We start from the raw sequence: 17051 nt of genomic DNA, 5'->3' as shown, positions 1-17051 counted from the left end.
AATTTTCTCGTAATCAATATTATTCTCCTAATATAAATTTACAAAACTAGATCCATAGAGAGAGAGAGAGAGAGAGAGAGAGAGAGAGAGAGAGAGAGAGAGAGAGAGATTTCCTTCCTAGCATTAGGAATGAGTCATTTGTTCAAATAGATAATGAGAGTAAAGAAGGAAAATTTATTGATGCTCGAGGACAAATATAAAATTAGAATGATAGTGGGGAGAAATATATAAGTGAAAAATAGTATTAGGTGTAATTGAAATCCTAGAATATTAGTTGATTTAAAATCTTACATTTCAAATAATAATTTTTTAAAAGTATTTTTATTGGTGCAATTTAGCTCAAATTTTTGTATCCGGAGATCTTCAGCTACTGCTAATTGGTTGACCTGGTTGCAAAAGTTGTGTCGGCCCCCTGCGCTTCCCAATGCCCACAATTGTGCCACGTCAAATGATCAACGCAACATACGGTTATGATGGGCGAGTGACACGGCTTTCCGGCACCTCCGTCTCCATCAGATCACTCTAGCGAAATCCCATATCTGCCCTTGCCCTTGCGCTTGATTAGGGACAGTTTGTCGGAGGGCACTTCCGGCAATCATGCCCCAACTGTCCCCACTGATGACCTTAAACTGTAGGACCTTTCCTTATATATCTCCTGGGCCCCGCACGCCTACAACCTAGCCAATCACACCTCCAGGGGCATTTTCGTCCTTAGGCCGGTTTTATGTACCGACTCGGATGCTTTTGTCTGTAGCTTGAATGGGGAAGGTTCATGTCCCCCCCAACGTTCGAAAACTGATTTTCAAAAGCACCGGGACCCACGTAGACCTGAAACACATGGATCCACTGTAACAAATTTGGTATTTACCTCGCGTGAACCATCGTCGCCCGTGCACGTCACCCCCAGCGGATAGCAGCAGAGGACCAACTGTTGATTTGCATATGACCGTTGGATTGGAGTATTCTCGTGATGACGACGTTGGTTGGCTTTGGGATTTGAGGGAAATGTTGGATTCAACGGCAGGGATGGGGATCTCGTGGTGGGGTCCCGGGACTCCTTGGATTGTGTGGATCCGGGTGTACTGTAACGTACTGTGGGCGCGAGAAAGCATGGTTGGGTTTGACATTCCGTGCAAAGTAACGGCATCGTGTGGGGACCACAAGAAGGGGGTGATCTAATCTCCGCTGTTGGATTGGGAATGCTTGGGGATTTGGGGTGGAAAGGACTACTCCCGGCGACCAGACAAGCACAACTCATGGGCTTCCCTTTGAAAGCCGCTGCATTAACCTTTCAGGTTTCTACCCAAACAAAAACCGAAAAAAACAAAAACCTAAACAAAATTACCAAGCATTTAGAGCATCAAATTTTATATTTACAATCTGTATGTAATGGAAAGTTATATTAAATTCTTTCGAATTCACATATATTTAAATTTAAAGTTCAAAATTCATACCTAAAAAAATTTTGAAGCATGATTTATCTAAATTTTCACAAATTTAAATTTAAAATACATAACTCATATATTTGGATTGCTCATTCTTTCATAATATATTTTCTTTAAATGTAGTGAATTATTTTCTTTTAACACGTTCAAGTTAATTATAAAAGTCAACATAATAATTATTATGTCATTTCATTTTATCATACAATAAAATATACATGATATAAGATTTAATTAATTTACCTTTTCAAAGAAAAAAGAGAATAAAAGTTCTTTTACCATTTAAGCCGTACCATTTAAGAGAAAAAATTCATTTCAATACATTTATTGTAATAAGGGATTAACATGTTTTGTGAACCCCCCACTCGTTGATTTATGTCTTTCAAATCATTGTTCAATCAAATTAAGCTAAATTACATTTTTAGAATCAATAATCCATGAAATTAAAACGAGCATATAAATTATTGAATTATTGTGTAATCCAAAAATAAACTCTTTTCTAAAATAAGGTGTAAGAAGGGAAAGCAGACATTACATTCAATAGTAGTAAAGTTTCCCGTATACTAAATTTAATTTACTAATTAATTTTACATGCTCACGTGGCATTCTAAATTAAATTATCTCATACTTAGGTTAAAAATCATGCCTTTTTTTTAACCCTAATGCACGCACGGATTGGTTCCATGTTTGGTGCAAATATAAATGCCAGGTCAGCATGGTTAGAACATGTCAATGACTAAAGAAATTAATTTTAACTTTTAAGTTAGAGTGTAATTTTTTAATTTAAATAAAAAAAAAAACTAAAACAAAAAGAATTTAAACTCCAATTTGTTTTTTTAATATTATGTGAATTTACTTATGGATGCATGTCAGTGTATTAAATTAAAAATACCATATTATTTATATTTGAATAATTATTGGAGTTTCTCATTTCCTAAACTTTGTGTATTATGAAAAATAATGTTATTATCGATTAAAAAATGATAACAAAATTTGAGGGATTCGAATAGAGAACGGAAAAGGTAGAAGTAGAAGGAAGGCAAAGTAAGATACATTGAAATGGGACAGGTTAAATATATTAGTAAAGAAATAGAAGTAGTCTAACATGCATAAGAAAAATGCAAGCAAAATGCATTGGGAAAGATGACGTAACGAGAAAGCTAGAAATTAACAAGGACAAAGTGACATTCATTGAAAGAGGACACATTAAAACTAGGAGAAATTAACAAAATAAAGCAATAGAGAAGGAGATTAAAATAAAGAGTGAGACTAACGAGACTATTTTCATAGTAGACGTAGATTGCGTAAATTATTGAAATTTATGGTAAAAAGGAGAAATTAAAGGCATTAGCAAACCCCTAAAAGTATTTAACGCATATAGACACTATCAGCAATTGTATCTTCATTTTGTATATGTTGAAGCATTTAACTTATTGTCCCTTGGAGAATATTCTGATGGTCGAAATTCAAAATCTTCACATTCGAACTCTTAAATTCTAATTTTTAGAGGAGATGTGAGATGCACTATTTCGTGCTGCATAATATAGACTAACTAATTAATGTTTACGCCTCTAAATGTATGACTGGATGCTAGAAGAAATTCTACTTATCTTAATATTAGGGGTATTAGGGAACCGACCAAATCAATGAAACTAATAGAACCATATCCATATCGAGCCAATCAATTTTTTTCTTTCAATCAATTCTAGTCGATCTAGAAAGTTAAATAACTATAATTCTTGGTACACTTTTTAGTTTTATTAAAAAAAAAAAAAAACTGATATTCATAACTTATAAAAATATTAGTTGGCATGTCTTTATTGGTTATTAGTTAAGTAAATTCAAGTGCAAAATACCAAATTATTACCAATAACCTTGTCAAACCCTAAAATCTAAAGCCTCTTTGCTACTCTATTTTTGCACGCCTCTCCTACTCTCCACCCAACCAAAACCCTAAAGGCCAACCTCCCTCCCCTTGCAGCAGCATTGTGCCACTGTTCCTCCAGCAAACAGCCCTCCTCCTAAGTAATCTAATTTTTTGTTTCCACTTTTTTGATCTTTTCATTTGATTTTTAAGAGATTGCGTTTTCATGTTCAATTAGCAGAACTAAGGCTTATTTTTTATGCTCGATCAGACCGAGTCAAACCATTTTTTTTTTTTTTTTTGTACCCAATGAGACCGAGTCAAACCAAATATTCTAGGTTCAAATTTACGCATGTTTTCGGTTTGATTTATATATTTTAAAAATTGAATATTTTTATTTTGGTGTGTAATTTTGTTCAAAATTGATTAAAACTCAATGATAAATATTACCAAACTATCCAAAAATCAAGAGCTTGTGCTGTGGCACATTAGCCAACAACTTAAATATGAAGATTAGAACCAAAATGATTATTAGTTTAAAAATGCATAATTACAAATCAAGTAATTAAAAAACAGTTGAGCTAGCTCATAGTAGAAAGACTACACCAGGCAATGGTTAAAATGAGAGGGCAGCTAATAGCTAATTAGCTATAGATGAGTGTGTGTAGATACAGACATATATTGGATAATGACCCTTGTGGGGGACATATGGCCCTCCTTGACAGGGATTTGCCCAATCCACACACGCCTCCCCCCCAAGAAAATCCCTAATCAGCTTCAACAGTACTTCACTTCAGAAATACATAGCACTATAGTCTGTTGCAGTCACCATTAATTTACATGTGACCCTCAACTTGTTATCCATCCCCATCCATCCAGTCACCATTTAAGTGACCGTTACTACTTAGAACTTGCAAGGACCCATATATACCCACATTCCCTCAGATCTCTCTCTCTCTCTCTCTCTCTCTCTCAAAATAGAAATTCATTGTCCTTGGATCTCCATTAATATATATATTATTATTACATATTAATCTCTCTTCTAGCTCCTTCACATTGATTAATTAATGCTGCTTGTCAATGGCTGATCTCAACTTCTACTGTTTCTCTCTCTGGGTTTTCTTCTTCTTCCTCCTCTTCTCGTGTTGTTCATCATCGCATGCACCATTGCCGGTTGCGAGCTCTCACTATCAAGGCCTCGATTCGGTTAATGCAGTCAGCAGCAACAGCGCTAACGCATCTGCAGCAGTGCCCAGCAGCAGCCCGATGGTCGTCGCCGGGCGGCGGCAGCTGCCTCATCGCCACAAATGGGTTGGGCCCTCCGGCTACCGTCTCATCACCGTCGACGCAGGAGGAGCCGGCGATTTCCTCTCTGTCCAGGCTGCAATCGACGCCGTCCCCGACAACAACCGCGTGAATGTTGTCATTAAGATCAAGGCCGGATTTTACAAGTAATCTTCCATTTGTATCTACATTAATTTTGAGTAAAATTTTGTTTTTTTTTGGTTTAGAAAGCAAAAGAAGTACTTCCAAAATTGCAAACTAGACAATGCCCATTTGGAAATTAATGCTGCGACGAATGTACTGTCTCTTTAACATTTGTCGTGCATGTAAAGCTGTAAACCCACATTGTTATGTTTCATATATATATCTGTGTGTGCTGTTGTTTTTTAATCCCTTTTTTCTGCATGTGATTAATAACAGGCTGCTAAGCGGAGTGCTTCTGGAAGTAATTTTGTTTTAGGAAGTGACAAACCCATTTAGCAATAATTAATACTCTTTTTTTTTTTTTTTGGAAGTGAAAATTTTGTTTCGAGAAGCAAAGAAAGCAAAGTAAATGCAAACCACGAAAAAAATCAAGTGCCCATGTCATGTTTTTTGTGTTTGCTTTGGTGGTTAATATATAATATGGTGGTTTGGAGGGCATTGCAGGGAGAAGGTGGTGGTGCCGGCGACGAAACCGTACATAACGTTTCAAGGTGAGGGGAGGGAGGTGACGGTGATAGAGTGGCACGATCGAGCAAGTGATCGTGGGCCCAACGGTCAACAGCTTCGCACTTACAAAACCGCTTCAGTCACTGTCCTCTCCAGTTATTTCTCTGCCAGAAACATCACCTTCAAGGTTACTTCTTCATCCAATCAAAATTCAATTCCTCCCCGGCCCCCTCCGTTTCCTATCTCAATTTCTCTCTTTTATTTCTTTGTTCGTTTTTTTTTTCCCCCCAATCCTTCAAGGTAATGTTTCTTTCGTGGGATCTGATCTTTCAAAATTAACGAGAATGTCATATACCCGGCCATGCTGTCTTGTGGTTGCATAGTCCCTTTGGGTTTGTATTTCGATAGACGTCTGGACAGGACATAATACACAATGTGACCCTAAACATGCTGAGAGGCCTCTTGTTATATAAACTCCGAATAATTAATTAGTATATTTAATCGTTTTAAGACTAAAAGATCTATAATGATGGTAATAATATCATTATTCAAAGAGAATTAAATAAAAATATTAAGTGAGATAATCATTTCATTTTTAAAAAAATATCTTAAATTTCATAAACCAAATGTGGGCCAGACTGGGAAATTAGGGTTTAAGTTTTAGACTGAGATTTTTGTATTGACATAAGATGCAAAAATGGGTAGAAGGACGGGCTGTTCTCAGATTAGTCGAGTGCCCAAATACCATCTTATCAAAATGAATAAAATTTAGTGTAGATAGTGTCTTAACGGGGGTGAAAATGATCGAGTGCAGAACACGGCTCCGGCACCATTGCCGGGGATGCAGGGATGGCAAGCGGCGGCGTTCAGGATATCAGGGGACAAGGCTTACTTCTCCGGGTGTGGATTTTACGGGGCGCAGGACACACTGTGCGACGACGCCGGCCGCCATTACTTCAAGGAGTGTTACATTGAGGGTTCCATTGACTTCATTTTCGGCAATGGCCGCTCCATGTACAAAGTAAATGCTCTCCTCTCTCTCTTTCTCTCTCTCTTAATTATTTCTTCTTGTTTTTTGTCTCCAAAAGGTAAATTTCAAAAAGAGATTTCATTTATTTTATGCTCTGAACTCTTGTATATATAGAAGCTGCATATTGCTCGGCTTTTTCCCAAAAGAGAGAAGTTTTAATTATTTTGAAAAGGTTCAAAGGGGTATGGCCTTTTTAAATCACCTTATAGATTACCTGATGGTAAGAAGGCTTTTTTCTTATCTTTCTGCTGTGTTGATCTGTCCACTACAACTTTACCCAGACCTTTTGGTGTTGCAAAAGAGGTGTAAAGGATAAATTTATTTTTTAAATATCAAACATTTGTTAAATAGACCTTTCCACTCATATGTTTGATGCTAATGAACTTGAGATCTATTGTCATATGTTTCATATTTAAAAAATAAAAAATAGGCACATGAATAGTGATAAGTTTCTTGATGTGAATATTATAATCCTTATAACTATTATCAAAATATCATCTTTACAAGAAAAACGTATAATGTTTTCTTTCACATAAAATTTGAAACTCACTAAATGCCACTTTAGTACTTGGATCCATACAAGTAAAAAAGTAAAAATTAGGCCTACTAAAATATTATGGGGCTGATACAATTGGCGCCTCCCAATAACTCATAATTCTCCCTTGTATGGATCTTAAGTGTTAATGCGAGATCTTGTAATTGATGGGTTTCAATTCTTACATGGAAAAATCGTTCCTATTTTTCTACTTTCTATTTTGTATGTATTATAGTACGCATGAGTTGTGATATTTAAGTGGTAAACATAATGCTTTGAACTCACGTGACAAACTTTTAATGCAGCAAAGTGGAATATACGTAGTTGCTTAATTTAAACTATGATATACCCCCCTCCCCCCCCCCCCCCCACTATTTTGTTTGAGAATCACATGCCTCAAAATCTCATGAAAATTTAATTCTTGAATGTTTAAATTATTTTTTTTTTTTAAAAAGAAAAATGTAAATGAAGTGTTTTGTAGACATAATGAACTGCTGTGAGATATTTGTGATTTAAGATACTTGAGAACAACCAATGTATAAATTTAAAGACTTTCTACTTATACGTACTATAGAAAATTTTAAAAAATGTTAGTTTAGCTCATCTAGTGAGGAAAAAATTCTTATAAAATATTTCATTCCACTTTTGACTTATTTTCATTTGAAAAGTACACACCAGCCACATGAAATCGAAATAGGAAGACTATTTCACGATGACATTACTATCTCTATTGTCTCTATCTAGACTAGGTTCTATTATGAGAGCCAGCAATAAAATAGACATAAAAAATCATACTTTCGTTCTTATTGTTCATTCATTCATCTATATGGTCTATTTCTCCTTACTTAATGTTCTTATTGTTCATTCATTCATCTATATGGTTTATTTCTCCATAGTTAATGCTCAATAGAATACACTACATTAGTTGAAATAGTAGGACAAATTCAAGATAGGCACACGTTATTTCTATGCTCTCGACCTAAATTGGATGCTCTTATTAGGGCCAACAATGAAATAGACCTAAAAGAACTTTATGAAACTCTTGTCGTTCATCAATATTTCTCTTTAATTTTCAACAAAAACATGCTATGTAAATTCAAACAATAATATCCATTTAAACTTATATAGTTAATTTAGCCCATGCATGTACACACACACACACACACATATATATATATATAGACTTATTAGGAATAAGAAGAAAATAAATTTGAAAAAACCTTTTACTTTAGAGGGTTGATGTCCCTTAGTGGACATCACAGCTATTTAGAGCTTGTAAGTTTCATGTTGGAGGTCTCAAAATTATTATAGGAGGTGAGAACTTATGTAAGATATAAGAGATTGGCTGCCTTTTCTTGTATAGCCTAAACCCAATGAGCCTCCAATTGACTATGTATGTATACATGTATATGGTGAATTACGTGATTGAGTGGAGTTGGGGGCGTCCAGGACTGTGAGCTGCACTCAATAGCAACAAGGTTCGGATCAATAGCTGCGCAAGATAGGAGGTCACCATATGAAAAGACAGGGTTTGCGTTTGTGCAGTGCAAGGTGACAGGGACGGGGCCACTGTACGTGGGACGAGCAATGGGGCAATATTCCAGGATCGTCTTCTCCTTTACCTATTTTGACGATGTGGTGGCTCACGGTGGTTGGGATGACTGGGATCACGTTAGCAACAAGAATAAGTACGATCTAACTCTTACTTCTACTCTTATTTTCACTTAATTATTGTGTCCGATTTCAATTTTTTTGGAAAAAAAAAAATATTTATTGAAAGAAAACTATCGCAAGAAATTTTTACAAGTTGATTTGTTGAAATTTATTAAGGGTGAAAAGATTAGGTAATTTTGAAGTCATATTTTATGAATGACAACTCTTTTTTTCTTATTTTTATTTTTGACTGCACTTATCACACTCATGTAAACATTGGGTCTCACATGCCTTAATTACTTAATGAACTTTATTTTTCATTTTCTTTTGTTTTTCAAAGGGGACGGGAATAGCTTATCATAATAATTGCTCCGGATTATAATTTATACCACAAGAAAACGTCCTTTTTTTGTGTGTCTGTGCCCTGTGGTGGAGGTAGGGAATGGGGATAAAAGGTCTATCATATGATTCATATTTCTTACATATATAGTTGCTTTTGTTGACTGTCCAGGCCCTCATTTTTTTTCTTTCCTTTAAAAAAGTCATGTGGGTTAAAAAAGTGCAGTAGGGAGGGAGGAGGTCATACTCCTAGGGGCCATCAATGCACCATTTGTCATGTGGCAAGTGTCCCCTCAGATTGCTTCAGCCCCCATGCATTTTGTTTATGCTCATTCTACTCGGCTTCATCCCAACACAAGTCACTACTCCCCATCAATTTTGAGTCCACACTACTGCACCACCATTGTTATTATTCCTATTATTTTTTTTTCAGTAAAATATTATTATTGGTCTGCCCCATGTGTTTTCCAACCCATTTTTTCTTCTTTTTAAGCTTAAAATCAGTGGGGTGGGGAGAAAGAGTGCAATGTACAAAAGCATACATGATGACCTGTACATAAAAGTAGAAGGGATTCACCATTTTCTACTTAACCATCTTGATGCACAATGTGTCTATTTACTTTTTTTCTTTTTTTCCCTTTTCATGAATGCAATGATGTTGGATATTTTTTTATCATTTCACTACTAGTTCATTGAGGTGACGATTTTGTTCCCATAGCCTTCTATATCAGTTATCAAGATTTACCATAATACTGAGAATTGAATTCAAGAAAACCTTAAGGCTGCGTTTGGATGCATGGATTTCATACAATTTAAATTCAAATACTGTCCAAACATGGAGTAATAAGCGATTTGATTGTGTCATGCTTGTTTTTAGCTTCTGTGTCGGGTTTTGTTTTTAGCTTCTGATGGTTTTTGGGTGTGTTTGTGGGTTGGGTGAAAGCAGGACGGCATACTTTGGGGTGTACAAGTGCTGGGGGCCAGGAGCACAGGCAGTGAGGGGAGTGTCCTGGGCCAGAGAGCTGGATTTCGAGGCTGCCCATCCATTCCTTGTCAAGAGTTTTGTTAACGGAAGGCATTGGATTGCACCTGAGGATGCCTAGCCTTAAACCCCCTCACCCTCAAGTCGTTCTTTTTTTTTTTTTTTTTTTTTCTTCTTTTTGCCCCCAACTTTTTAAATTCATTCATTCAATATGTTGCTTCTTTGGAAAAAAAATTTTGTCAATTGTGCATTAATTTTACATGTATGAAATCTCAAGGGAGTCTTAAAACAGTTTTATCTTCTTCAATTATATAGATGGTTTGTTCCCTGACAAATTATAATTACAGCATGTTATGCTTTTTATTTTACACCAAATAAAAATAAAAATAAAATAAAAACTACCTATTTTTCAAAATATGAATTTCTAAATATTTTTTTCTACCAAAAAAATAATTAAAAAAAAAAAAAAAACCAGAGCAGGCAGTAGGGAGAAATTTGAATACAGAACTTACCTCTAACAAAGAGACAATGAGCCAGAGGAAGTGATGCATTGAGTTCATTACCAGCAAAAGACAAAAGCCCATTTTGCTAGACATACTGCCATCAACTGAGTTTAACACATCAAAAAAGAAAAAAAAACATATTACTCGATTCAATGGCTGTGTTGACGCATGTGGTCAGATTGTGTAGAGTATTCTTGTGAGAAGGCAGAGTTAAGCCCCTGGTTGCATGGAGAGATGTATGCCTTCCAAAAAATGAAGGGGGTTTAGGAGTGCATGACCTGAAAATCTGGAATAAGGCCTTACTTACAAAGATACTGTGGAATATACATAAAAAGACTCGTTGTGGTCCAAATGGGTAAATCAGATATACCTCAGGAATGGCAGTGTATGGGAAGCTACTTCAAAGCACGAAGACTCCCCCCCTATTTAAGAAAATTGTGGAAATCAAATTTATGTTATTGCAGAAGTGCAGGAGCTGTGAGAATGCAGAACAGCAACTGGTACAATGGACTGCCGGGGACCAAATGATTTGTTCAAGAGCTTATCAATTTTGGAGACATAAAGGTGAGAAGAAGCCATACGATCCCCTTGTATGGAAGAGTGGCTGTACACCAAAACACTGAATTCATTTTATGGCTGTGTGTTAGAGATAAGTTGATGACAAACAAGAAGCTACTGGGTGATAGGGAAATTCTGTGTGCCTTATGTTACTCAGAATTGGAAACAGTAGAACATTTGTTCTTTAAGTGCAAAGTAGCTGCAGAGGTATGGAATCACTTAAAGGATTGGTTAGAATGGTCAAGAGCAATGACAACATTAAAAGCTGCCTTCAAATGGTTGAAAAAGGAAATAAGAGGCACTAGAATTCAAACTGTAGTGAAGAAGGCTTGTTTACCTACAACAGTGTACTGCCTATGGCACTTTAGAAATAAGAAGTTCGAAAAGAGACACCCCGGATGGAAGCAATAGTAAAGTTTATTCAGATGCATCTGTCTAGAACTTTGTATGAAAAATTCCCTTATATGCTCCAGTAAAGGGATCCCCAAGGAATGCCCAGGTTTGTAATTGTATTATGTTTATTTTTCATGTTCTTTTGAGGGAGTCAAGGAACTTTTGTGAACCTCATGGATGTATCTCCTAGGTATGCCCAGTATACTATGTACATATTTGTTGATTAATATAATTTACCTTTACAGATATATATATATATATATATATATATATATATATATATATATATTGTGTTATTAAGCTGATTACTTATTCTAATTTTCAGATTTCAATCAATTATAAAACAATAAGAATCTGATTTTACCTCAACATTAACCACAATCACACCTAAATTGAAACCTATTTATTTTAACATGTGCGTGCGTGCTAAGCCTGATCAAGAAAAATATTTTATTCACTAAATAAAATTCAGCAAAGCCACAATAAATTCAGTAAAATATAAACATACCAATCACTCAATCACAAGAACACATTTACATGGTTCGACCCAAAAATTGGCCTACATCCACGGCTGAAACTCACCTTTGGAGACACTATATTAAATCGGTAGAAATAAATACAAGTACACAGATTTACCCTTTCTTGACTTACCAATCTCCTCTCGAAATCAGTTCAAGAACAACCCAAGAAAGTCCATCTTCACACCTACGAAGAACACTAGGTTTCTTCCTATCTTCCTCCCTGATTTCCCTAAAAAAAAACCCTCCCAAGAAATAGACCTGTGCATTACCTTCCCTTACCCGTGCGTGGACTTCCGTTGGAGACTGGAGATCCCCCCAACACCAAAGCACCCTCCCAAGTCGTCTCCTTCTCTCGTGCGGCCCTCACTCTCCCTTGCGGCTGAAGGAACTCGGCTGCATGTGCTATCTCCCACAGGTGAGGGCTCTCGGGCTGCCTACTGAAATCTGCTCTTTCTCGTGGGTGAAAAAGGAAGACTCCCTAGGTTCTATAGCTGCCAAGCCAAATTGGAATGAAAACCCCTGCCGCTGTTGCTTTTGCTATTTACAATTAATTTACAGACAAATTACATCAATGAACCTCCACTAAATGAGTAAATGTAAAACAGCCACTGGATCTAAAATGAAATGGACGGCCCGAATTTTTTTTTTCCTTTCTTCAAGCTTGACATTCCAACAATTCTCCACCTTGGCAAGCTTGTGACCCTTGCACCTCCTTAGCATCTCCTATGGCGGTTCCTGCAAAACAAACATTAGCAACTTCCAAGATTAACCAAGTTTGAACAATGTTCAAACTTAGATTTAGGTACTGCTTTAGTCATCATATCAGAAGGATTATCCTCTGTTGGAATTTTCCTTACTCTATTTCACCACTAGAAATAATATTTCTCACAAAATGCAGTCTAACATCTATATGTTTGGACCTATCATGGTTAACATGATTCCTAGCCAACTGAATAGTGCTTTGATTGTCACAATAAATTATAACGGTTCCACTATACATTCATAACTCTAGGCACAATCCTTTTATCCATATAGTCTACTTGAAGGCTTCAGTCATGGCAATATATTCAGCCTCCGTGATAGACAAGGCTACCACCGACTGCATGTGTGATTTCCAACTAATAGCACTACCCAAAAAAGAAAAGACCATGCCAGACAAAGACTTCCTAGTATCTAAATTTCCAGCATAATCAGAATCTACATATCCTTTTAACCCTACTTCACAATGCATATCCCTTCTACCAAATATTAATCCTTACTGTTTTGTTTCAGAGAAGTATTGAAAAATTTGTTTCAAAGCATGCCAATGTGGTTTTCCAGGTTTGCTCATAAATCTACTCACTTGACTAAGAGCATAAGATAGATCAGGTTTAAAACATACCATAGCATACATTACATTACCAACAATACTAGAATAAGGTATTCTATTCATAAATAGTGACTCATTTTCAATTTCAGGACACTGTTTTTTAGACAATTTAACATGTTGTGCAATAGGAATAGAAGTAAATTTAACATGACTCATTCCAAATCTTTTCAACACCTTTGAAATATAAGACTTTCAAGACAAGTAGAGAAGTTTTTTATTCCTTTCTCTAGTTATTTCCATACCAACTATTCTTTTAACAAGTTCTAAATCTTTCATTTCAAATTCAGATTTAAACATGCACTTAACTTGATTTAGCATATCAAGTCTCCACAAGCAACCAACATGTCATCAACATATAATAGCAAATATATATGACATTTATCACATGATTTATAATAAACACAACCATCATAATTGCTTCTACAGAAATCATTTTGAATCATGTAAGAATCAAATCGTTTATACTATTGTCTAGGTGATTGTTTCAGCCCATATAAAGATTTCTTTAATAAACATACATGATTTTTATTCATTTCTGTCTCAAAACCCTCCGGAGGTTGCATATAAACTGTTTCTACTAAAGTACAATGCAAGAAAGCAGTTTTAACATCAAGTTGTTCCAAATGCAAGTCATGTATAGCAACAAAAGATAATAGAATTCTAATTGAACTATGCCTCACAATAGGGAAAAATATTTCATTATAGTCTACCCCTTCCCTTTGTGTAAATCCCTCAGCCACTAACCTAACTTTATACCTAGGTGGTTCAACTCCAGGGATTCCCTCTTTCCTCTTAGAGATCCACATGGATCCTATGAGTTTATGTTTTTCCGGTCTAGGTACCATCATCCCTGTATTATTCTTGTTTAGAGACTGCATTTCTTCTTACATTGCAAGAATCCATTTTTCAACCTCTTTACTATCCATGGCCTCTCTAAAAATCTTAAGCTCCACCTCAATTTCTTGTTCAGCAACAGAAAGAGCAAAAACTGTCATATCAGCTTCCTCATACCTTTGAGGAGGTCTTATGACCCTCCTCTCTTTATCCCGTGTTAGAAGGTAAGTTTTACTTAATTCAAATTTTTCTAGTTCTGAGTTTTACTCCTCAAAATCTGCAGCATCTATTTCTAAATGGCTATGAGAAGTGGAGGGTTGCTCCACCTCAAGCTACATGTCACTAGTATTAGAGTGCCTAACACTTTCATCTGAATTTTCTGATTTCCCCCCCTCCCCCCCATTTTAATTTCATTAAAAACTACATTCCTGGTAATAATACATTTTTGTTTTCCAAGTTCTACAACCCAGAGCTTATAACCTTTAACCCTATCTGGGTATCCCACAAAAATGCATTTAACAGCCCTAGACTCTAATTTATCAGTTCTAATAGGCTACGCACCCAAAAACTTTTAAACCTTGATAATTAGCAGGCTTACCCAAGCAAATTTCTTGAGGGGTTTTAAAATTTAGAGTTAAGGAAGGACACCTATTAATAAGGTATACAGCAGTGGTCACCGCCTCTGTCCAAAAGGTCTTGGGCAAACCTAAAATAACTAATATGCATCTTACCCTTTCCAGAATAGTCCTATTCATCCTTTTAATGAGTTCATTCTGTTGGGGAGTATCCCTAACAGTCCTATGTCTAGCAATGCCCTCAGTTTTACAAAATTCAGAAAATTCATTTGACAAGTATTCTAATCCATTGTCTGTTCTCAGTGTTTTAACTTTTCTACCAACTTGAGTTTCAATTAAGGTTTTTCATTCTTTTAACTTTTCAAAAGTATCACTTTTATGTTTTAGAATATAAACCCATACTTTTCTAGAAAAGTCATCTATAATTGACAGAAAATATCTAGAACCACCATGAGAACTAACAGTAGCAGGCCCCCATAAGTCTGAATGTATGTAATCAAGAGTCTATTTTATAGTGTGAGTGGACTTCTTAAAACTAACTCTAGTAGACTTACCCAAGACACACTCCTCACAGAATGACAATTCCTCAAGTTTCCTATCCCCAAGCAGCCCCTATTTCTCTAACTCCTTTAAGCCCTGTTGGCTAACATGTCCTAGCCTCTTATGCCACAAGGAAACTTGATTTTCTACCTTGTGATTGATAAGTGAAGCATCAACAATTAATGTCTTTCCTACTAAGGTGTTCAACTCATTTTTTAGCACCCTTTCATCACTACCAGTGAACCTCTACATACTCTTAGGCTACCTCCTTCAGACTTAAACGTGTACCCTGTCTTATCTAGGCTACCAAGAGAAATCAAGTTTCTCTTCAACTCAGTATGTACCTCACATCTCTTAGCACTCTTTCAATCTCATCATGTATTAGAAGTCTAACAGTCCCAATACCCTGTATTTTACATAACTTATTGTTTCCTAGAATAACATGACCTCCTTCTAAGCATGTAAATGACTCAAACTAGTTTTTCAATGGACACGTGTGGAAGGAACATCCTGAATCTAATATCCATTCTTTTCCCGAGTCTTTCTCAAAGACGCTCAACACTTCTACACTATCATATCCATCTAAAACTACAGCTGTCTTACCTCAAACCAGTTTTTCAATAGACACGTGTGGAAGGAACATCCTGAATCTAATATCCATTCTTTTCCCGAGTCTTTCTCAAAGACATTCAACACTTCTACACTATCATATCCATCTAAAACTACAGCTATCTTACCCTTTGATTCAGAGGTGGTAGCATTGATAACCTTTTTCCTTTCAAGGCAATCCCTCTTAAAATGTCCTTCCTTATGACAGGCAAAACACTTTAGTGCTTTGCTTTTATACTTTGATCTAAACCTCTTGCCTTTTCCTTTCTTGTTCCTCTTTTCAAACCTTTCAAACCTATCTCTCACATTTAACCCTTCCCCTAACCCTAATTTAGACTCAAACTTAGTGTGCAACTCCTTAGAGTGCAAAACGGCTTGCACATCTTCTAAAGCAAACCTCTCCCTCTCATACATCATAGTTTCTTTAATATTTTCATGTTGAATCAAGAGAACTCAATAAAAGAATTGTCTGGTCTTCTTCATCTATACTAATATCAATATTAGTAAGATCCAAAAGAATTTTATTAAATTCATCTAAATGTTCATCATTAGATGTTCCAGTGGTCATTCTAAAGGTGTAGAGTCTAGTCTTCCTATGGAGTTTATTTGTTAGGAATTTTGTCATGTACAAACTTTCTATTTTTGACCAAACTCCAGTTGTCGTATCCTCATTGGTAACTTCCCTAAACACTTTGTCTCCTAGGGACAAGATAATGGCACTATGTGCCTTTTGGAGGATTTTGGGCTTCACTTTATCGATGGAGTAAAAACGTGGTTTCCCCTCTTGTGAAGTGGAAGCCCCCTTCTTTTCTCCAAGAAGAACCTACTCAAGCCCCTGATGTACCAAGATGGCACGCATCTTAATACTCCATAAACCAAAATCATTTTTTTCGATGAATTTTTTTATTTCAAACCTAACAGTCCCCATCACATAGCCAAGCTCTGATACCACTTGTTGTGTTATTAAGCTAATTACTTATTCTAATTTTCAAATTTCAATCAATTATAAAATAATAAGAATATGATTTTACCTAAGCATTATCCACAATCACACCTAAACTAAAATCTCTTTATTTTAACGTGTGTGTGTGCGCGCGCGCTAAGCCTGATAAAAAAAAAAATTTTATTTACCAAATAAAATTCAACAAAACCACAATAAATTCAATAATATAAACATACCAATCACTCAATCACAAGAACACATTTACGTGGTTTGACCCAAAAATTGGCCTACATCCACGATTGAAACTCACCTTCAAAGACACTATATTAAATCGGTGGAAATAAATACAAGTACACAGATTTATCCTTTCTTGACTTACCAATCTCCTCTGGAAATCAATTCAAGAACAATCCAAGAAAGCCCCTC

At 35.8% G+C, this 17051-nt stretch overlaps 1 protein-coding gene across 1 annotated transcript; it reads left to right on the top strand.

Annotated features, from left to right (window-relative positions):
* The first annotated feature begins 4136 nt into the window (after positions 1 to 4136).
* LOC131164889 (probable pectinesterase 68) lies at positions 4137 to 10115 on the top strand. The gene is made up of 5 exons (XM_058122423.1): positions 4137 to 4757; positions 5239 to 5428; positions 6056 to 6262; positions 8256 to 8494; positions 9745 to 10115. The coding sequence occupies exons 1-5, from the start codon at positions 4387 to 4389 to the stop codon at positions 9899 to 9901; spliced, it is 1164 nt and encodes a 387-aa protein (XP_057978406.1). The 5' UTR covers positions 4137 to 4386; the 3' UTR covers positions 9902 to 10115.
* Positions 10116 to 17051: the final 6936 nt, after the last annotated feature.

This window comes from Malania oleifera, chromosome 9 (genome assembly GCF_029873635.1).
Source record: "Malania oleifera isolate guangnan ecotype guangnan chromosome 9, ASM2987363v1, whole genome shotgun sequence".
NCBI lineage: Eukaryota > Viridiplantae > Streptophyta > Magnoliopsida > Santalales > Ximeniaceae > Malania > Malania oleifera.
This window is presented reverse-complemented; position numbering and strand designations above follow the sequence as displayed.

Coding starts and splice junctions, on each gene's coding strand:
- LOC131164889 (XM_058122423.1), top strand. CDS start 4,387: ATGGCTGATCTCAACTTCTACTGTTTCTCTCTCTGGGTTTTCTTCTTC. Junction 4,758..5,238: donor ATCAAGGCCGGATTTTACAA/GTAATCTTCCAT, acceptor AGGGCATTGCAG/GGAGAAGGTGGTGGTGCCGG. Junction 6,263..8,255: donor ATGGCCGCTCCATGTACAAA/GTAAATGCTCTC, acceptor GGGGGCGTCCAG/GACTGTGAGCTGCACTCAAT.